General features: G+C 45.5%; 1 protein-coding gene across 5 annotated transcripts in view; it reads right to left on the minus strand.

The window, feature by feature from the left end:
* The window catches only part of LOC142582482 (venom allergen 3-like), an 82,359-nt gene that overhangs the window by 49,233 nt on the left and 10,749 nt on the right, over positions 1-22,377 (minus strand). For 3 of the 5 annotated variants that reach the window (XM_075692265.1, XM_075692263.1, XM_075692264.1), the window contains one exon: positions 19,076-19,324. In XM_075692265.1, coding sequence (XP_075548380.1) covers positions 19,076-19,120 — 45 coding nt within the window. In that variant the 5' untranslated portion in view covers positions 19,121-19,324. The other 2 variants (XM_075692262.1, XM_075692266.1) reach the window with 2 other exon arrangements.

A 22,377-nucleotide genomic window follows, 5' to 3' on the forward strand; every position in this document is an offset into this window, starting at 1 on the left:
TGTGCCGGGATAAACTTCGCACTCCTTCTGATTATTGATTATAAAAGGAATTGACAAAGTTGTTTCTTAAAAGTTTATTGTTCAATCTTAGATTGATGTTCAATTAAGGATGTAGCGTGGCAAGGGAACAACAATTCCGGTTCGCCAGTTAGCTTCTAGAGACCGGGCAAGAGTACGTTTATCTAGGTCAGTTACTCACAAGGGCCCTTGATCATGAGAAGGAAATTTACAGAAGAATAAATATGGGTTCGAGTGCATACTGCAGACGTTACAAAATCATGACTGGCAGCATACCGCTATCATTGAAAAGAAAGTGTACAATTACTGCATTCTACCGGTGCTAACACATGGGGCAGAAACTTGGAGGTTAACAAAGAAGCTCCAGAATAAGTTAAGGACTACGCAAAGAGCGATGGAACGAAGATCGTTATGCGTAACATTAAGAGACAGGAAGAGAGCGGTGCGCATCAGAGACTTACGGGGATAGCCGATATTCTAATCGACATTAAGAGAAAAAGAAATGGAGCTGGGCAGGTCACGTAATGCGTAGGTTAGATAATCGATGGACCAGTAGGGTTACAGAATGGGTGCCAAGGGAACGGAAGCGCAGTCGAGGGCGGCAGAAGACTAGGCGGGGTGATGAAATGAGAAAATTCGTAGGCGCTAGTTGGAATCGGTTGGCGCAGGACATGGGTTATTGGAGATCGCAGGGTGGGGCGTTCGTCCTCCAGTGGATATAAATAGGTTGATGATGATGACGGCAATTTGCAACAATCGAAACGCGAAGAGCAAATGTGAATAACTACTGAGAGCATCAGTTACGCGCGTAATTACATGGGAGTGCATATTCGCAAGCAAGTACTCTGTAGCCCATTGCTGGGCATAGTCTATATTGCTGAGCGTGTGTTCTGGATCCTGACTCAAGCGTCTTCTACAAATGCAGAACCTGCAAACGCAAGGTGGCATTCCAGTCATTTTCGACTTGTTCGAGTTTGAATTTAATTTATGCTGATAGTATAGACATATATCGATATTGTCGGGAGTATAAATGCAGAAGATGACGAACGTAGGTTGTCATTGTAGAACTAGTAAACTTCACCAAAATAAAATTCTGAGGTTTTACGGGCTAAAACCACGATATGATTATAGTGCACGCCCTAGTGGAGTACTTCGGACTTATTTTTAAGCATCTGCGGTTCTTTAAACCGTGCACCCAATGCGCGGGCGTTTTTGCATTTTGCCCCCGTCGAAATGCGGCCGCCGCGGCCGGGATTAGCGGCGCAACGACAAAACCACCGCGGCATGTAGGGAAGAAGGAGAAAACATTCTTGATGAGAGGCGAAGGGTGAGTCGCCGTTTCGAGAGGAAGCTTATGACATCACGGCATAAAAACAAGGAGTTCAGCGCTTTGCGATGTTTTGACGGGGCAAGGCCCCAGCATCCGTTTCAATGTCAAGGTCGTTTCTGTAAACTATGCATTCATGCAAGTTGTGCTCAGGCGATGTCGCAACGTTGCGGTTGTCGTAATGTGGGCTCGCAGTTTTGTCACTGCGGTAAAAGAGGCTGTTCGCGCATGCGACTTTTTGTCGATGCCTGCGGTAAGAGCGTCCCCAAATGCCGCTGTAGATTCTTTAATCCGAGCTTCGGGTCAATACTTTATGATAAGTAATGGTGACCTAAGGGTGACTACTAGCCTATTATATTTTGTGAGCACTTAAATCTTCGCCCAAGCTGCAGGTGTATCATGTTTAGTGATTGACATTTAAGTCTTGAGCCAGACATAAATGGGCGGAATGTGTTGCGAAAGTATACATCGCTGATTAGTCAGGGATTTATTTGGATCAAATTCGAAATGTTGGCAACTATAGGATCGCCTACTCCTCCATAAACAATAAGTTGTTCAATTATCAAAGGATGACAACACGAAATCATAAGAAATAAATTCCGTTGATAAACGTGCCATCAGCGCGCTTAAACACTCAATATTTTTAAACAAAGAAGCAGAAACAAAACGGCACATTATAGTTTCTGCAACCCGCCGTGGTTGCTCAGTGGCTATGGTGTTGGGCTGCTGAGCACGAGGTCACGGGATCGAATCCCGGCAACGGCGGCCGCATTTCGATGTGGGCGAAATGCGAAGACACCCGTGTACTTAGATTTAGGTGCACGTTAAAGAGCTCCAGGTGGTCGAAATTTTCGGAGTCCTCCACTACGGCGTGCCTCATAATCAGGAAGTGGTTTTGGCACGTAAAACCTCATAATTTAATTTTTTAAATGGTTTCTGCAATCAACCAAAGTCACTCAATCACGATAATTTATTTACACGAAATAAACGAATAAACGATTCTTCTACTTAGTCTTTAGCTGTGATTAAAGGAGTTCCCTTGTCTGGCAAACTTGGGTGTTACTTATCAATTCATTACATGCGCAACTGCCTTCGGCTTCTGGCTCAGACCTCTCACATGCGAGTAAGACGAGGAGCAGGACCACAGAGAAGGGAAAATACACGCGCTTCGTTATACGAAGGACGACCTTAATATATATGCTTATGGCTCCACTTGAAGCATGAGCGAGTACATGCCCGAAGTGATGATCCTTTCTTTTTTTTTCCACGCCCGTGTGCGACGAGAACACGGAGTATAAAGCGACACTGGACGCTCGAGCGTCCACGCGAACGCTACAAAAGCATCCTCGGCACGTCGAGAAGTTTCGCGTAATTGTTACGTAATAACGCGAACGTGATCTTCCGCTCGTACCCGCCCGCCCCCGCGAGCCCTGGATGCTGTGATTGAGCGTGCTTCGTGAATTCGGATAGGGCTGCGCCATCGACCCCTTGGGAAACGTTGCTCTGGTTGGCCGGGCTAGACGAATGTTGTTTTATGGCACCCTCGATTTCTTTCTTTCTTTCTTTCTTTCTTTCTTTCTTTCTTTCTTTCTTTCTTTCTTTCTTTCTTTCTTTCTTTCTTTTTAGCTTCCCTTGAGGGGCTTTTGAGATAGAGCCCCACAGACGGCAGAAATAAATCTGGGCGCGGCGTCGACAAGTGCCGGGTTTATTGCAAAAGTGCCTGTAGCTGCGCCCGTTTGTCAATGGAAATCTTCGATACGGTTGCTTCAGCTGCTCCACCTGGCGCTAGAGAGTATTGCCTGTGCAAGAAAAAATATGGATTTGGCATGCACTTCGCCACGCGTAACGGTGGTCAGCGCTGGTTGTCCAGGTCCATAAAATGCCGGAAGTATGCGGGGATTAGCTGAATCAACGGAGCGTGGAAGGAGCCTCGACACTTGCGGGATTCTTGTGGAAGAGAGAAAGAGAGAGAGATAGAAAGAGAGAGAGAAAGAGAGAGAGAGAGAGAGAGAGAGAGAGAGAGAGAGAGAGAGAGAGAGAGAGAGAGAGGGAATGGCAGAATAGCTATAAGCAGAAGTATACCCAGTTTCCTGCCTTGTGAAAAGGTACTCGGGTTATACAACTGTGATGAAGAAAGCGAACGCTTGGCGTACACGTGTGCAATAAATGATAATAAACAAAGAATAACAAAATGCCACGTAGCGAAAAGCGTTCGCGCAAACCAGACCAATTGAAACAACGAAGCAGCTTCCTCGTTGCAGTGCCAACAATGGGATGAAATGATTGCTAGTCAGAAAAAAAAAAAGTAAGAAGCAGAGTTTGGTACTTAAGGCAAGTTGGAGATTATGGAAGGTCACGACATATAGCCTACATGCATTTTGCGAAGTTGCAGGGCGTGCAGTAGCCGCAATCTTCACAACTTGTTCTCGCGTGGCACGTATGAAAATCTGTTTAAACAACACTTATTGTCGCAGGCTCATGGTATGCTTTACTATAATCTATGAATGAGGGCCCGTATTCAAAAAAAGAAAAGTTATCGCGCTAAAGTTATTCGTAAGAGCAGATTGCAGCCAATCCTGATGCTGGACGTACTACATGCGAAGGCGGCTGGCACATGAACGCAGCACTTACGAAAGAAATGCTTTGTGAATTCAGCCCGATATATTATATATAGATGTAGTTCTGAAACAATTCGATCTAAGCGTGAACACGTGACTGTCGACACTCTCTGAGGCACTGGCGCGAAAAGGTAATGCAATCGTTCAGGCAAAGCGGTGCTAGCGACGGGGTTTTGACGTAATCGGATTTAGGCAATATAACGCAGCGTCACTGAAGCCGTCCGTTGAACATTGACGGGCAATTCTTGGGTGAAGATATTGCTCAACATTTAGGATGCGGTGGCGCGCATCTATCAAATATCGCGCGCACTTGAATCTTGTGTATAAGTAACTGTATAAAATAATCCAGGAAAAACACGGGGAAGGCGGGAGATGGAAATTCAAGACGATGAGCAAGACGAGATGAAAAAAAAAATTATGGGCTTTTACGTGCCAAAACCACTTTCTGATTATGAGGCACGCCGTAGTGGAGGACTCCGGAAATTTTGACCACCTGGGGTTCTTTAACGTGCACCTAAATCTAAGTACACGGGTGTTTTCGCATTTCGCCCCCATCGAAATACGGCCACCGTGGAGACGAGATGAAAGCAGGAGCCAACGTTTCGACAATTGGATTTGTCGAAACGACAAGCGGCCTTGAAGAAGACAAGCCCACTTGTCGAAACGTTGGCTCCTGCTTTCACCTTGTTCTCGTTTTGCTCAATTACATAAAAAGGGAATGTTACCTGTTCTACAGCATGTGCACTTTTGCGCAATCGTTACTCCACGCGCAGCCGGTTCGCGCTCCTATCCGAAGCGGCCAAGTCTATCCAGCGGCGTTTCATCTCACGACGCGTTGATGAATGAGGCTCCCGCACAGACAAATTCGCAGCCAATCCGAAATTTGTAATGAGCCAAGATTTCTTTCCTTCTTTATTTTCTTAGGCTCAGAGCCATGTTCGTACAGCCATGAACAAACAGCCTCCGACTCCCTTGTCCATCCGCGCGCCCGCTCTTTTGCAAACAAATGAACGTACATACCGGCTGATAATTTATGAAGTGTCCGCCCAGCCGATTTGCGTATTGTCGGATCACGCGTAAACACGCGCTGCAAATGAAAGGCCAACTTGTGCGAAACGCGTCGCTGCCGCGTTCGTGCAGCTATGGCGGCTTGCTTCGCTCGATGCCACGCGCAGGCCGTGTATACCGCAGCTTCGATAGCCCGCAGGAATTTCGCTTCCCGGTCGCGCCGTCCCCACGAGGTGGGAGAGAAGGAAACGGCGCCCCCCCTTGGGCGACTGGACGGAAGGGGTTGCCCCTGAGCGAGGGTCAAGTTCGCATCTCGGTTCGACCGAGAGCGAGCGCCCAGCGCCAAGGCCTTTCCGTTCAAGCGCCGTTCATTAGCGGGCGGTGCGGTCGGGCCACACTGGTCACTGAATGGCACGGCCTCATTGAATTTCGCGCTGGCTTCGACTTTCTCTCGCTGCTTTTTCTTTCTTTTTCTTTTCCTCCCTTCCGTCGTGTACCGCCTGCGTACTGATCGTTTCCCGTTCGTCTTTCTTTTCTTTTGTAGTTAAGAACGGAGCGTTCGCTTGGCGCGGTTATCCTCGGTGCGCCGTCTTTCTCGCTGATTAAATCGTAACGACCGGACAACTAGCCTTTATTTATCGCGTGATTCGGCTTGATGCCCCTTTTATATGGTATAATCGCTTGTCCGTAGGCGCTTGTTGCTGCCGTTTAGGCTTTGACCTGCTACGCGAATCGGCGTCCTCTGACGGGCATTCAGAACCAGCTGCGACCTCAGCGGCAAAGATGCGTTTGTGCACGTTTAAAGAATACTTCGCGCTTAACGTCTTAAGCAGCGCAGGTTGGCATCTGGCGGGTTTCAGGCGTTGGATAAAGTAGAACGGGTGGCCTCAAGAATGACAACCGCGCGTGTAGTGACAACATTCGTCACAAAGTTCACGCGGAGTCGTTACGTTTAACGAAACCGCCAGGCTGCAACACGTTAGGGGCTGTGGCGAACCGTTGATGACGAGGCAAGCTTCACTCTGCAATTTGAGAAAAATGAAACGAGGATTGGTTGTTGCGTAATCGTACGCCATCGAAGACTCGCACATTGCAGCGCCGGGTGGGATCTGTTGTCGAAAATTACGTTATATTTTAGTAGCTTTGCGGCCCTATATGCTCTGGTTATGTCACTTCGTTGATTCTGTCGCCGGAGACTGCATTCGCTCGCGACGTGAAAAGGTGGCAGCCCACACAACGGGTCATCGTTTAGTCACACACTCGGTCGCATACGACTGCGCTTGGGTTATGTGTGTGCGTGTGGGTTCGTTTGCGAAATAGAGCGTGGTCAGCAGACGGCGCCGTGTTTTACTATGGGGCTGCTCACTTTGAAGGAAGTATTTGCCTATGGCACGTACTTGTTTTGTAGAGACTCTGTCCAGGCCGCTAGACGTCTCCCGACTATTTTTTTGCCGGCTGTGCTGAAAAGCAAAATAGCATGTACTTTCCGTTCCAAGTGTGTATCACTGGAGGGTTTACACTGCTAGCCATAGAAACACCTAGGGTGAGGGCATTGTGCGTTTCGATGTCGCAACACTTTCCATATTTCGGACGATCTCTGTTGATTGACTGAGTCATAGTGTTTGAAGTCCCATACGCAACATTGTGGCTATGAGAGATCGCCACCTCCACTGAGCTAGCCCGTCAGGGGAGCGATTCACGTGAAAACATCATTATAAGACGGGAAGGTATGTTAAGAGCAAGATGAACATGCACGCTTTTGCTCATGTTTCGTCCTTCTTGCTCCGAAGGTCCTTGTAGATTGGTTTAGTTGCTTTCGTGAAATAATTTTTGACGCAGATATGCTATATAGCAGTAATTAGTGCCACTTACCGTGTAGTTTCTGTAACATCCGAATATATGTTTTAAGCACATTACAAAGGAAGGTAACTGGTTACAATATCAGGGTATGATCTTTCCTTTCTTTCATAGACTCGTTGCTCAAGTTAGTGGAGGGAAAATGATTGACTACTGCGACACTGTGTTTCGACATGTATGTGCGCAGTCAAAATTTTACGACGAAGTGCCTTTCATCTCTTGCATAATTTCTGGCGCCGAATTTGTGTCTTTCACCTGCTGTCATTGTTCAAAGAGGGCGGAGGATTTGTTTTAGCTGTCAGCGTATGGCTCTTTTTTTCTCCCAAGCGTGTTGTGGTGTTCCCTGACGAATCAAATCAAGCAAAATCAATGAACCTGCAGCGCGGAAATGCAAGGATAAAGTGAGACATGTACGTGCGTTAAGAGCTACTACATTTGAAAACTACTATATCTGTTAACCTAGCCCTCTAGTGCTGCTTGTGCGATTCCTATTCCTCCCCTATTTCGAATTTTGAAACTGAGCGATGTAAGATTGCTTGTGTTAGCAGCTCCTCTCTAAAAAAAAAAATGAGTTGATCTTTATGTGGTATTGCAGTAAGTGATAAGATGTCTTCTCACTTTTGTATGAAGAAGCCACTCCTCTGTTAAGGCATTACATTTTCCGTCAGCGCTGTATGTAGATGTCTCCCTTTCTCCTGTTTTCTTGCGGCATAGGTTTGTGATCCTGAAACAACTTTGCCGGCAGTCTAATCTCGTCACTCAGTTAAATTAATTAGGATTAGCAAATGTTACTTACCAGGCATAAACTAATTTAGTTACCGGCGCACTGAATGTTGCCTGATATAACGTGCCTTACCGTGAATCTTAAAAGCTTAACTGCTCCAACGAAATCCAGTGACGTTGTGGCATGCACCATGTTTGAAGCGCAAATAATAATAAAAGTAGCTCTAATCTACTTTCTCAAAAAATTCATCCCAAATCCTTGAAGAAGAAAATTGTGTATCAACCATATCTTATCTAGCTGTGACCGAGTGGCTGTAGCGCTATATTTCCATCTACTGATATTCGTATAAATTTAATGCATCTAAAAGCCCCGAGCTTTGAAGAAGTCGGTACAAAAATAAATGCGAGGACTTTTCTAATAGGCCATAGTAATACCTCTGCAGCGTTTTCGGCTATCGACGTTACGATTTAAACACGTCTGGAGCTTCATTCAAGTAATCGTGTGTTTTCTCAACAGGAAAATAATGTAGGTTCTTATAGTAACCAATCATCATGCATGACTAGCTAGTACATAAGACTTTAAAGCCCGTTTGGCACCAAATTATTCCTTTAGTCATGAGAAGGCCATATTTCACATTAATGCCCCCCACCCCCCCCCCCCTCATTTTTTTTTATCCGGCCTACTGCTAGCGCTCAACAGTAGTCAAAACGCAAGTGGCTACAATATGCACGTGATCACAAAGAGCCACTTTAAAAACGCGTGTGACGTGAAGCGCGAGAAAACGTAAAAAAAGAAGATACTAGACTAAGCATAAGGAAAGAGCAAAAATAAGGAATTAAAATAGATGCAATCACATCACCGTACCTTAAATAAGGTGGACGCCGGTCCAAGGATACGATGCCCGCAGTGGCACGGTTGGCCGCTCGGATCACCGATGAGCGGGCGACTGAATGGGATCGGCAGGGGCTCACACTTTGGCGCCGGTGACTGTGAGTAGGCTCGGCGTTGTTGTGTTCTCAGAGCACGCTGCTCAGATGAGGATGGCCACTGGTGCAGCGGCCTCTTTATGCCGTGCGTCTGTGACGAACGCCACGCGCGCGCCGTATCACCCTTGCCCCGCACAGAGCACCCACTGACAAAGGGAGAGAAAAAAAAAAAATCCACAGGCGCCCAATACGGAAATCTCGTAAGAGAGGCAGAAAAAATAAAATAAAGTAACGCCCTCACACCTTAAGCGGTACAGCCAGTGCGCTGGGTGAAGCGAGCTGAGGTGAGGGGCTCTCCCGCCTAAAACAGGAGGCGAGTGATGCTGCGCGGCATATCAAGCAAGGCCAGAGGCGCCTCACGGTCTCCCGCCCTCGATGGTGAAAGAGCGTCTTCCCCTCGCCCTCATCCTCGCCTCCTTTTCCTTCCTGTAGACCGCCCTGGTGTACAGAATGAAAGCGCTTTGCAGGTTGGCCGCTGCCTGGGCTCAATCACTACTTTCTCTCTCTCTCTGCGTTTACGTACGTTTTTCAATCTTAAAGCGAGAGACTCGGAATTGAGCGACTGAATGAGATTAAACGGAGCGAGGTGGTTGTGCGATTGGAGAAAGGGGTGGAGCTTCTCCGCCTCCCTCCCTCCATTGTGCACCATCGGAAGTGTTTTGTCATTGCAAACGTGTCGCTGTGTGGCTACAAACGTAGCCAACCGGAGCCGCACTTCTCCTCAAAAAAAGAAGGCAAGAATGAGGAAAAACACGAAGAGAACTGCTCGTGAAATCTGATTGTACGATAAACTGAAAACTATAGAAATGAGTTAGTCTATGCGCACATCACGAAAGTACAGTCATTCAGAATGCGGCCTCATAAGAAGAAGAAGAAAAAGAAGAAGAATAAGAAGAAGAAGAAGAAGGAAAATAAATTAATACAGGACAATTTGGCAATATGGTGGGCTTGAGGCGACTGAAACTTGGATAAACGACATTTCGGATGAACGAAACTACTTAGTGGCAATGGTGATCTTACGCTTTACCCTTATCATCGTGCTAAGTGATAACTTGAGGTGTTTCTTTCTTTCTTTTATTTTTTTTCGGATGAAAGTGCTGTAGGAGATTTCGTAGCGCTTACTCAGTTTTGGTTTTCAATTCTTTATGCGTATTCAATTGCAGAAGTCGGCGATCCTACACTGATAGGCTGTTCCTTTTCCTTCTGAATAGCAAACAGCAGTGTGGATCAATTTTCGATAACAATATTCTGGTACAAAACGTGATACCTCTCGCATATAAGTTGAGGGGAGTTCTTGGGAGTATGTCTACAGCTTTTGCGAAGCGTTCTTGCAATGAAAGAAACCACAAGAGTGAGGTAACGGTACCAGCTAAATCTATAGGAGAAACCTTGAACGAATCACGCGGGTGCATCTACCTAGATTACGACAGTCCATGTGTCCTGGAAAAAGAGCAAGGTTCGTGAAAGCTTTTCTCGATGTACTTGTACGATGACTAAAAGCGCGAAAGCGTGACAAGTTCTCGCGCTATTCTCTGGCATAATGGCGAAGATTAAGCACGTTTGTTTTGGTAGGTAGGCTGACCGGAGATAATCTCTGGTTAACCTTCCTATCTTTCCTTTGCTTTCTCTCTCTCTCGCTCTCTCTGACGTAGACGGAAGGTGCACGGATGTCCAGACAAAATCGCAGTCAAAGAAACGGAGCCGCCAAGTTTTACTCTGGCGAAAGAAACTGCGAATGCAAAAAGGTTGCATAAAGTTGTGACATTCGTATTCTGGGGCGAATAGTTAAGTACGCGCATGTATTTTCTAAGAATGAACGACACAGTCACAGTGTCTTGTGACTCGTCACTTTTAGGCGAAGGGAAAAACATCTATTGAGGAAACTTCGGGGAAATTTGACGAAGGCAATGCTTCTTTGCATGGGTGCCTGCGAACTCTGTTTCAATTACGTCTTCTAAAGTGGCCAATAAAATTTTTTTGTTATGCGCAACATCGGTGTCGCAAGCTATATTTAGCAAGTAAGTGATAATATTTGCTATATAGATCACAGAAATTCTTCAATGCTGTCAACTTTTCCGCCCATAAGGACGTTAAAGCCAATGTTAAATCACAATATATGTTTTTCTGTGCCAATATAGACGTTAGAGCATCGACGTTTCTTTAAAAATAACATTTATCTTTGCAACAATGAGGGGAAATTTTATTCTTATGTGTTTCTTATCTTGCTGTAAGGCTGAAAACATCAGCATCAGGAACATGCCTATGACGGAGGTTGGTTTCGTGTGTTCTCTACATCATAATTATTTCGACAAGCTGGACAGGAAACTTCCCAAAGGCAGGTTCTCGATTCACAAGTGCTGTGATTCACCAACCTATCGTACACATGGAAAAATGAAGTAGCCAATGTAATTGAAATGTGGTAGTCGAGTATTCCGTATTTTCCCTTACAGCTCACCGTTTGTACTAACTTGAAGGACACTGAAAAGGAATGCTAAACCAGTTTACACTCACAAAATGCTGATTGAAAATAATTGTTTTGTTAGTTATTTTCGCAATAACAGGTTAGATTAGCATTAAAGAAAATGAAGGCCGAGCTTCCACTCTTTGAAGTTCGCGTTGAAGCCCCGGCGTCCGATTTCAAGACGATGTCATGAATTTCTGATTGGCTTCCGCAGAGCTGATTCTCCATATTTTCTGGTGTTTGGGCCATTATAGCGCTGGAAGTACTCTAGAAACTTGCTATTTTCAGTCATGTAGTGCAGTCATGTAGCGCAGTCATGTAGCGCAGTCATGTAGCGCAGTTTTTACAGGTAAAAAAATTAACTAGGCCCCAGAAGACGCCATCGAAGTTCATGGCGTCACGGAGAACTGGTGCGGAAACCTGAAGGTGGCTCAGCCACGCCTATTTCGTTTTCGCATCTCCTCTCGTGTACTGAGCCTCCTGTGAAGGCAAGATTATGTTTTTTGATGTAGGACTGTAATTTACTAATACAGCTCAACTGATTTTTTCCCGTAAATGTTCCTTCAAAATTCACATAACTGCTATGAAACGCTGAATTTCGAAAACGTCGACAGCGGTTGCTGGCAGACGAATATTATCATGTTAATGGTGGCAATGGTAGTCCAAGGGCAAATTCTTTGCTTTTGGTGAAATCAAGCTTGTCAATTTCAGGACTTGCAGCTCAGTGCAGTTTTGACTGCAGGGCCAGATTGACGATCAGAAGTAAACACTATATAAGAAAAAGTATAGAAATGCCCGCACGGGACGTTCTGTATACGGTAAGCCTTCTATTACCACGGCAGCAATAGTTCATTCCCTCGCGTGAACTTTGCCCACTAAATTTAATGTTAATAAAGCTTTCTGTGAGCGAGAGGTAAGTTTCCGTGTAGCGCCCTCAAGAAATTTGCATGAATATAGCAATGTTTAAAGACACTTGCTGTTTGAACAGTACTGAGTACTTTGGAATTTCCTCTTGGGCTAATTAGTTAAGTACGGTATTTACTCTCATCCGAGCGCTAATGAAAACACACATAAATATTCATAGTGAAGAATACAACACACACGCGCGCACTGCAAACCGTTTTTCTTCTTTGTTTAGGAACCAGTTATACACATTCATTGCATCTGCGCATGCGCGAACCTTAAAACGACACTGTGGAAGAGGCTAAATGACTCTACATTACTCCAGATGAGATGCATGTATATATAGAAGTGGTTTCGTTTTCCGGAAGACCCGCCGTAGTGGCTTACGCATATAGCGTCCTGCTGCTGAACACGAGGTCGATGGCTCGATTCCCCTCTCTCGGCGGCCGCACGTCAATGTGGGCGAAACGTGAAAATGTTCGTGGGCTTTGATTTAGGCGCACGTGGAAGAAGCTGCGCTTGTCAAAATAATCCGGAGCCCTCCACTATACTTTGTATTGCAGTAGAGCCGCAAATTGGGCTAGTTGGTGGAAGCGTCCCGTCCAGTTCTACTCCTGCTGTCCGTGTGTATACAGCGCAATAACCGCCGTATTACAAGATGAACTACGTCCCTTCCACTGTGCAATTTCGGCATATTAAGGTTTTCTTATTTTTTATTTTGCCGAGCTATACACTCTAGCGCAAGAGAACGGACACCACATTACAGTTCAGTGGGTTCCCAGTCACTGTGGTGTAAACGGCAATGAACTGGCCGATGCCGAAGCGAAGAAGGCGTTCGAAGAACCAGAGTCACTGGTGGCGATTCATTCTTCAAGAGCGGAAGCCAACTTTTCACACCTGGCATACGCCTCGCCATCCCAGGAATCATGAAGAAAGCCAACATGCCGTCGTTTGCCCTTAAGCAGGCCACATTAGAACTTTTGCATGAGGTGCACAGCGGCCGCGTACACGTTTACATCGATGGTTCAGTGACATCTGCAAGTGCAGCTGCCGCTGTGGTGATACCAAGAAGATCCGTCAAAATACAGCTAAAGACGTCACATGTATCATCAACGACAGCTGCTGAACTGGTAGCCCTGAGTGCGGTTCTTCATTTCATTAAGGAGGAACCATCCCACGCATGGTCAGTCTTCTGTGATTCCAAGGCAGCCCTACAGAGTGTACTCTCAGCACTGCGCCATGGATCACATGAGCAGCTCGTCGCAGAGATTAGAGAAGTCCACCATCGACTAGTTGACGAAGGACACGATATATCAGTCGTTGCCTAGTCACTGTGGCATACATGGCAATGATCGAGCAGACGCAGCTGCCCGATCTGCCCATGACTGCATCAACTGCGTTGCCATTGCTCTTTCGAGAGCCGACGCAGCGAAAAAACTTTCTGCACTTGCGCATGACCTTACATTAGCCCAGTGGAATTCATCCGATTTCACAAGTGCACGCCTCCATACCCTGGACCCTAATTTACAGCTCCATATTCCGCCCGAGCTTCCACGACGTGACTGCACCCTTCTTGTCCGTCTATGGCTTGGACTAGCATTTTCAAATGCATACTCTTTCCTTATCGGAATGGCCAACAGCCCACTGTGTGACTTCTGCGGTTGCAACGAAACGATCGAGCATCTTCTTCGTCAGTGCTCTCGTTTTAACCCACAAAGAGCAGTCCTCTCAGCCACCTTAGACAAACTGGACAAGCGCCCAATGACAGAAAGCAAGATCCTTGGAACCTGGCCTACGCGAACATCAGCGCGATCCGCTATAAAGGCGCTGCTGCGATACTTGAAAGACACGGGACTCTCTGACAAATTGTGACTGTACACTGTGTGACGTAGGACTGTACGGTGACACTGCGTAAGACTAGGAACGCCTTTGCGGGCTGCGTGACAGTGCCCACAGAAATAGTTCGTGTGTACCTGCGTGTGTGTGCTTAGGTTTTTTCTTCCTTTTTTTATCCTTCTTTCTTTCTCACCTATTGCATCCCCTTGCCCCTCTCCCAGTACAGGGTAGCCAACCGGAGATAATCTCTGGTTAATCTCCCTGTCTTTCCTTTGCCTTTCTCTCTCTCTCTTACCAAGAATTATAACGTAAGACGTCTTTGTGAATACGGGCCCTGTTTATATTTAAGTTCCTTTCAAGCGTATAACAGAGGCGAAGGAGGAGGTGCTTGAGTGTTGCTCGGCCCAGGCCTTGCAAGATAGCCTGGCAAAATAGCTTTGCAAGAAACTGCGGGCAATTGTTCCGCCCGAGCTCCACTTATCAAGTGCGGTAATGTCTGAGGCCCGTCACAATTAATACATCCAGTAACACAATAGCATCTGGTAAGAGAAGGACAAGCGGTGTCCACACAAGATACTACTCTGTTAGTTTTAATGGATTCAAATAAGGCCTCTTAAAAAAAGCATTTTCGTTATTTCATAATAATTGGTTTGAAGAATGAGGTAATGAGAAGATGGTGAAGACAAACTGAAGGAAGTAAAAAAAAAGCACGTGACAGCAATTAGAATGCCCTATTTTAAGTACAAAGATTTGAATTTCCAACTTCTTAATTTTGTTATACGTAAAAACCAAAAGGAAAAAAGAAGGTTCGTCAGTGGGCACACTTATGTTAGATTCAAACTTCATTCATTTCTCTGACTGCAGAAGCTTGTCGCATGTTGTGACGCTGTTTTTGCTTTACTGTCCCGATATACACAACACTCGCAAATAACGTATTGTTTGACTCCATACTGATTGCCTTTGCTTAAGTTGCGTCTGCTATATGGTATTAGCTCTATATTCAATGAAAAAAAAAAACGCTATGTAGCATCGCGACCACTGTAGGAACCTTTACTACATAACACCGTGCCGATTTAAAATTCGGCGTTCGCTTTTCTTTCTTTTTTTAGATATTGTGATTCAGTGTTCGCTGTTTGTGCATGCGAAATACAACATCTACAAATGCACATTAATTACGAACATAAGAATTTATATACTGGGCCCTTCGCATTGCTCAGAAAGCTTTCAGGATTTAAATGAGAAGGAACCACTTTTATTACGCACATAATTGTCTGCTGAGATAGGAAGAACACCCGCCGACTTGACGAACGTAATTTCACCCTCAGTGTAACTATGTCCACAAACCAGGCTCATGTATCTGAGGCGGAGCTTGCCACCTTAAGCCAACTCCGATTTATTTTGTACGATATTTTGGTTGCGTTATCCAACTGGTGGAGTTGGTCAGAAGTGCCCAAAATACATCCACCAGGACGCAGTGCTTCACCGGGCACAATCACGCCACAGGATTCACTCGAACTCGTCGCACTACGAAAAAGAAGAAAGAAAAGAAAGTCATGAGCATTCCCGTGTGACGTGGAATATCACGAAAACCATGATAGGAGGAGCAAATATTCCAAATTTTGTATGCGAATTTAATAGTATTTGCTATTCGTTTTGCATTTGATTCGATAATTCACTATTCGAAGAGTTAGAATATTCGCATCCTTCGAATATTAAGGGGCAACAAAAGCCTCACTGAATCTGTTGCAGGAGAACCGCGGTTGTTGAACGGACACGCCGACTAAGTCCCATGTGCACAGTAATTACCTGCCGCTGTGTAAGCATGTCTCGCCTTAGGCACCTTACAAATTCGCTTTTTTCTTCCACCAGTGTAGGGTAGCCAACCGGGCTCAGTCCCGGTTAACCTGCCTGCCTTTCATTTATAATTATCCCTCTTTCTCGCTGTCTTTATTTAGACAAAGCAATTTATTATTTGGCCAATCTCGCCATGTTTGCGTTTCAACTCTTCTTCAACGACCACTACCCTCTACTACGGGCATCTGGGATGGTGCTGCTTTATTTTTCATTACTGTCATTGTCATTGTGCACCAGATATGATCGTAATTTGTTTCTCATTACAAAGCTTCTAAGTTGACATGACATGCGATTGTTACCGACATTGCACGCATCAAATAATATAAACGAGCCCTTACGTGGCCAAACAAACTCCACCGAACTTTTCATTTCACTTTATGTAGAAATTAGGAATATTGAACATTTGATTTGGTATTGCAAGGTTGTTTTCTCTCGAATATATATATTTGATTCGGTTCAATATTTTCACTATTCGAACACTCTTGCACGCTAGCTGAGAAGTTCGTGACCCGGTTCCCATATGTGGAGCGATGGGAAATAAAAGGTGCAGGATTATTTTGACGCGTCAGGTTTGCGTCAAACGTGTTTGCACGTTTACGAGGGATAAAAGCTCGGGCGAAAACAGCAAATAGCAAGAACAGTGGTAACATCGCCAAAAATAATGAAGGCAAAGTGAAATAATTAACTGCTTAGTTAAAATGAGGCGCACGTGACTGCCTCAAGGGAAAATGACCGATAGGCAAACGAATAAAAAAAAAAAACACTAAAAGGCCACATGCAAAAGACAGTATTCCAGAAACTTTATTTCACCGTGATATAATAACAAAGAACTAGTTGATGCAACTCTCTTTTCGATAAACATGTGGCAATTCTAGTGTTTGCCTTTCTTCACGAATAACGTATAGATGGCAGATCCAAACCACTGGTTGAAATCTACGTTAAGCGATGCTGTGCTGAAACCTTTCAAATAATCAAATTATTATTTGATTATTTATTTACCTTATTTCTTTTTTATTTGGGAATGTATTACAGGCCTCAAGAAAAGCATTGAGTAACGCGAGCAATGCGGTAAAGTTGAGAACACCCCCCAGCGGTTGCTGCAATACAAAACTTCGGCAAGCGAATAACAAAAATAACACACTTGAAAAATTACAGTACCACCCCCGAATGAAGAAAGGCATCGTATTTTTGCAACCTAGTATCGAGCGAAGCTGTGTCTTTCAAGCAGTTGCATTAAGAATTTCAATCGGCTGTAATTAAACCCCACATTTTGAAACGTTGTGCACATACGACTGACCCGTTTGAAATGCTGTATGTGACGTGTTCAAGCACTTGCCTCAGAATATGTTTAGGGGTGGGCGAATATTGGAGGTTTCGAATACGAATGGAATACTAGATACTAACTGTTCGCATTCGAAAAGGAACTCTTCGGTATTTTCGAATATTAGGCACTTCTCAAACATTTCGCAGCAACCAAATGTCAAAGTTTGGCTATACTGTTCTCCAACGTTTAAAGAATGCATTGCAATTTATCAGATGTGAGACAACGACAAAAGTTTCTAAAGCTATGCAGAAACTAAATACGTAATGCAAGCTTTGTTTGCGATTAGCCTACAGCACAGGCCTTGATTTTTGCTTGCCTGTCGTGCAGTGTGTCCGGCAGTCTAGACGCAAAGTAGCTGTTCTGTCGTTTACGCTACATCCTGTGTTTTTTTCTTTAGTTGCAACAGAACATTTTGCATATGTCTACGGCGCGCAAGCCACTCAGCAACTTGTTTTTTCTATTTCCATAATGTTATCTTTCCGCGGCAATCATTAACTAAGCATTTTTCGGAAAAACAGTCAGTACAGCAGCCATTTCTTCTTAGAGAGATTGTTTGCCACCTGGCTCTAAATTTGATGAGAGGCTATTCACGCATTTTTTTATGACGATTAGTGATTTTGGGTTGAAAAGTGATCCTTTTGTTCGTAATAGATGTCTGTTTTGCTCTAGTAACTACAGGTGTGATGCCTGATTGTACCGGAGTAAATATTCCTGCTGCAAATATGCGCGCCTGTGATTGTATATTTTCGTGTTTGGTTCGTATTCGAAAAAGTTGATATTCACCAACCGTTATAATTTCTTTTTGCAAATTCTGTAATCCACCTGCCACATGTAACATTGCATGTATATTAGCGGTAATACGTAATTTTTGAACATCGCCTCTGGCAGATAGAGTAACAATAGCTGGATCACCCCGAGGCGGCGGGCGTTACTCACAAAATAAATTGAAATACATAACCAACTAATTGACATAAAAATAAATAATGAGCTTTTTCATTATATATTTCACGGCACGCATTGCAATTTATGAATTTTAGCCGACGAGCTTGCAAGGCATATCCAATTGGAACGAATTCCAAGGATCTTTCATCCCCTTTCCCCCGTGCAGGGTAGCAAACCGGACGTCCGTCTGGGTAACGTCCCTGCCTTTTCCCCGCAGGGGCGTCTGCGTCAGCAGGCGTTTGGTGTGTTGCGACACCACGTACCCGAGCACACGAGGGTCGGACCCTCCCGCGTGTAGCCGTGCGCGGCTTAGCCGTGTCCGGGGAAAAGGGGATCCTGGGGGTTGATCCAATGCCGGGTGTTTGGACCTTTACGGTCCCCCTGTGGCGGCAACACACCTCTTTGGCCTCCGCTTCACGTAGACGGCACCCCCGGACTGACCTACCCGGGGGAAATCGGTAGTTGCCTTTTCCTGTCTCTCTCTCCCTCCAGTCTTCGTCTTTCTCTGACTTTTCATCTTTCCTGTCTTCTCCTAGCTTCCGCTTACTTCCAATTTTTCCAGGCAGCAAGGGTTAACCTTGTGTGAATAGCCAGCCTAGGTTATTTCATATTCGGTTATAGTAATTACGTACAGCTGGCGTTTACAGTACCTGGTTTTACAGTTCCTGTAGCGTCCCCTTGTAGGGCTCCACGGCGGGTGGCTGGCGTTATTGCCGATAACTACACACTCCTCTATGGATAATTCCTACCCTCAACTGCCTGTTCGCCCTCAGAAAAGAGGGTGCACCGATGAAGTTTTCCAGTTTTTTTGGCCGGCAAAAAGAATCCTTCCCGCGTTCCCATGTCATTCATTCTGCAAAACCGGATAAACCAGTAAGAACAATCTAACTCTTCCGTGTTTCCAAGTCATTGACTGAAGTCTTTGGTCCAGGTTATAAGGCGTCGAGCATGGCAAGCGGTGATCTCCTCTTGGAGCTCCGCGATCAGAAACAATATGAGAAATTGCCAAAACTAGTGTCATTTGGGGAAAATCAAATAATTATAACCCCGCACCGCACGATGAACACAAGCCGCGGTGTTGTCTCCGACGATGACTTGCTCGAGTTCACTGAGGCTGAACTCTTGGAGGGCTTCAGTGACCAGAATGTTATCAATGTTAAAAGAATTAAGATGAGGCGTGACAGCAAAGAAATCAAGACCAAGCGCCTGATACTCACATTCGGTTCAAGTATTCTGCCCGAGTCTGTAGAGGCCGGGTACATCAAACTTCGTGTGAGGCCATATGTGCCGAATCCCCTAAGATGTTTTAAATGCCAACGTTTCGGCCACAGCTCGCAGAGATGCCGGGGCCGCCAAACATGTGCGAAATGCAGTGCCCACGAACACACCACTGAAGCTTGTGCGAACGCCCTCCACTGTGTAAACTGTGACGGGGATCACACCGCGTACTCGCGGTCGTGCCCATCCTGGAAAAAAGAAAAGGAATTCGTAACGGTAAAAGTAAAGGAAAATATAAGTTTCAAGGAAGCACGCAGGCGGGTATCCTACCTGCCAAAGAAAACCTTTGCCGATGTGGCGCGTCAGGGGGCAGCGTCACAACGGCCTCCGGCGGCTGTCCGACCCACAAGCAGTGAGTCGGCAGTTACGCCATCTGCCCCCGCGCCTGTTGCAGCTAGCGCTGCTCTGTCAACTGAGGAGAAGGGACCATCGACCCCGAAGGTGGGCGCAGCCGAGACTGCCTCAACCTCCCAGGTCCCTTCCAGCGCTGGCAACGGCCGGCGCAGCCAAATCCCCCAGGGAGCCCCATCGACCTCCGGGCTGGTGGGCGCAGGGGTCTTGCCCTCCAAGGCGGGACCCTCCCTGGTAACTTCTCGCTCACAAGAGCATGTGTCCGGCGCCTCACAAGAGGCAATGGACAATACACGTATCCGCACGGCGCGCCAAGCGCCTAAGAAGCGGCGAGGCTCCCTCGAACGCTCCCGAAAGGGCAAGACCACGATTACAGGGCCTCGAAAGAGCTCTGTAATCTAATCTCTGAAATCTCTGTAATTAATACTTCTGTTTCTGTACACACAGCACCTATTGACTACCAACATGGATACACAGATAATTCAATGGAACGTCAGAGGTCTTCTTAGAAACCTTGATGATGTGCAGGAACTCATCCAAAAACAAAATACAAAAGTGCTGTGTTTACAGGAAACACACTTAAAAAACAAACACACAAACTTTCTCCGACAATATATAACTTTTCGCAAAGATCGCGATGATGCCGTCGCATCATCGGGCGGTGTTGCCATTCTCACTCATAGAAGTATAGCGTGTCAACCTTTACAGCTACAAACGCTCCTTGAAGCAGTGGCGGTTCGAGTTGTCCTACTAAACAAACTCATCACCATTTGCTCGCTTTACATACCCCCGCATTACCAACTAAATAAACATGAATTTCAGTCCTTGATAGCCTCAGCCTATTTTCTCCTTGTATACTGCCTGAACTCGAATGGGAAGTTACCAACAATCCTTACGGGAGCGACCACTTCCCCATACTGCTAAGAACACATAAAGAAAACGAATGTCAACCACAGGTTCCTAGGTGGAAGATCGATACAGCCGACTGGGAGAAGTTCCGAACTCTCACTAGTATCTCCTGGAATGGCATGTCTTCTTTAGGAATTGATGCTGCTGTGCAGTATTTCACAGCATTAATTGTAGATGTTGCATGTAAATACATATCAGAAGTAAATGGCTTGGCATGTAAACGGCGTGTCCCGTGGTGGAACGACGATTGTAGGATCGCTCGTAAGAAACAAAACAAAGCGTGGGGGTCGCTACACGCTTCTCCCACTGCAGAGAATCTAGTCAACTTTAAAAAAGTAAAGTCCCAAGGCAGGAGAACCCGCCGACAGGCCAGAAGAGAAAGCTGGCAGAAGTATTTATCGAGCATTAACTCGTTTGCAGATGAGGCCAAAGTCTGGAACAGGGTAAGTAGAATTAGAGGGCGACAAACATATTCACTCCCTCTGGTAAATACACAGGGCGATACACTGCAAGATCAGGCAGACTCACTTGCGGAGCACTTTCAGAGCGTGTCAAGTTCAAACCATTATTCGCAATCTTTTCTCAAATATAAGCAAATAGAAGAACGTAAGCCTTTAACAAGAAAAGTCGAGAGAATGAGCCTTACAACCGTCCCTTTAGTATTGCTGAATTGAGAGCTGCCTTGAGCGAATGCAAGAGCTCCGCACCAGGCTCTGATAGAATCATGTATGAAATGCTCAAAAACTTACACAGTGATACGCAAGTTACGCTACTCACACTTTTCAACACCATCTGGGATGCAGGGTACCTTCCAACCGCATGGAAGGAAGCCATTGTGGTCTCTGTTTTAAAACAAGGCAAAGATCCTTCCTCAGTGGCAAGTTACCGCCAGATAGCCCTGACAAGTTGCCTTTGTACGATATTTGAAAAAATGATTAATCGGCGACTCATTCATTTCCTTGAACTGAGCAAAATCCTTGATCCCTATCAGTGCGGCTTCAGAGAAGGGCGCTCCACAACTGACCATCTTGTACGTGTAGAATCAAATATCCGGGACGCATTTGTACACAAACAGTTTTTCTTATCCATATTCCTCGATATGGAGAAGGCGTACCATACAACGTGGCGTTACGGAATCTTAAGAGACTTGTCAGAAATGGGCATCCATGGTAATATGCTAAACCTAATAGAAGCTATCTGTCCAGTCGTACCTTCCGGGTAAAAGTCGGTAATGTACTTTCGCGTCCTTTTACGCAAGAAACGGGTGTACCCTAAGGAGGCGTGCTCAGCTGCACACTCTTCATCGTGAAGATGAACACGCTTCGCGCTTCATTACCACCGGCAATCTTTTATTCTGTCTACGTGGACGACATACAAATAGCTATCAAATCCTGTAACCTCGCAGTGTGCGAGAGACAGGTACAGCATGGCCTGAACAAAGTCTCAATGTGGGCAGACAAGAATGGATTTAAGATCAATCCTAACAAAAGCTCTTGTGTTCTTTTTACAAGAAAGAGAGGACTGATCCCAGATCCTTGCTTTGAACTGGGTGGACAACAAATACCTGTAAACAAAGAGCACAAATTTCTAGGTGTGATACTTGACTACAGACTCACTTTCGTCCCCCACATTAAACGTCTTAAAGAAAAATGTCTAAAAGCAATGAACATAATGAAACTTCTATCCCAGACTACATGGGGTAGTGACAGGAAGTGTTTAATGAAACTCTATAAAAGACTCATTCGATCACGATTAGACTATGGTGCCGTGATTTATCACTCTGCCGCCCCGATCGCGCTAAATATGCTAGACCCAGTTCACCATCTAGGAATCCGACTGGCCACTGGCGCTTTCAGAACAAGTCCCATACAAAGTTTATATGCAGAATCAAATGAGTGGTCACTTCATCTGCAGAGAACATACATCAGCCAAACATATTTTCTGAAAGTCCACTCTTACCCTCAACATCCATGTTTTAATA

This window comes from Dermacentor variabilis, chromosome 5 (assembly GCF_050947875.1).
Source record: "Dermacentor variabilis isolate Ectoservices chromosome 5, ASM5094787v1, whole genome shotgun sequence".
Lineage (NCBI taxonomy): Eukaryota > Metazoa > Arthropoda > Arachnida > Ixodida > Ixodidae > Dermacentor > Dermacentor variabilis.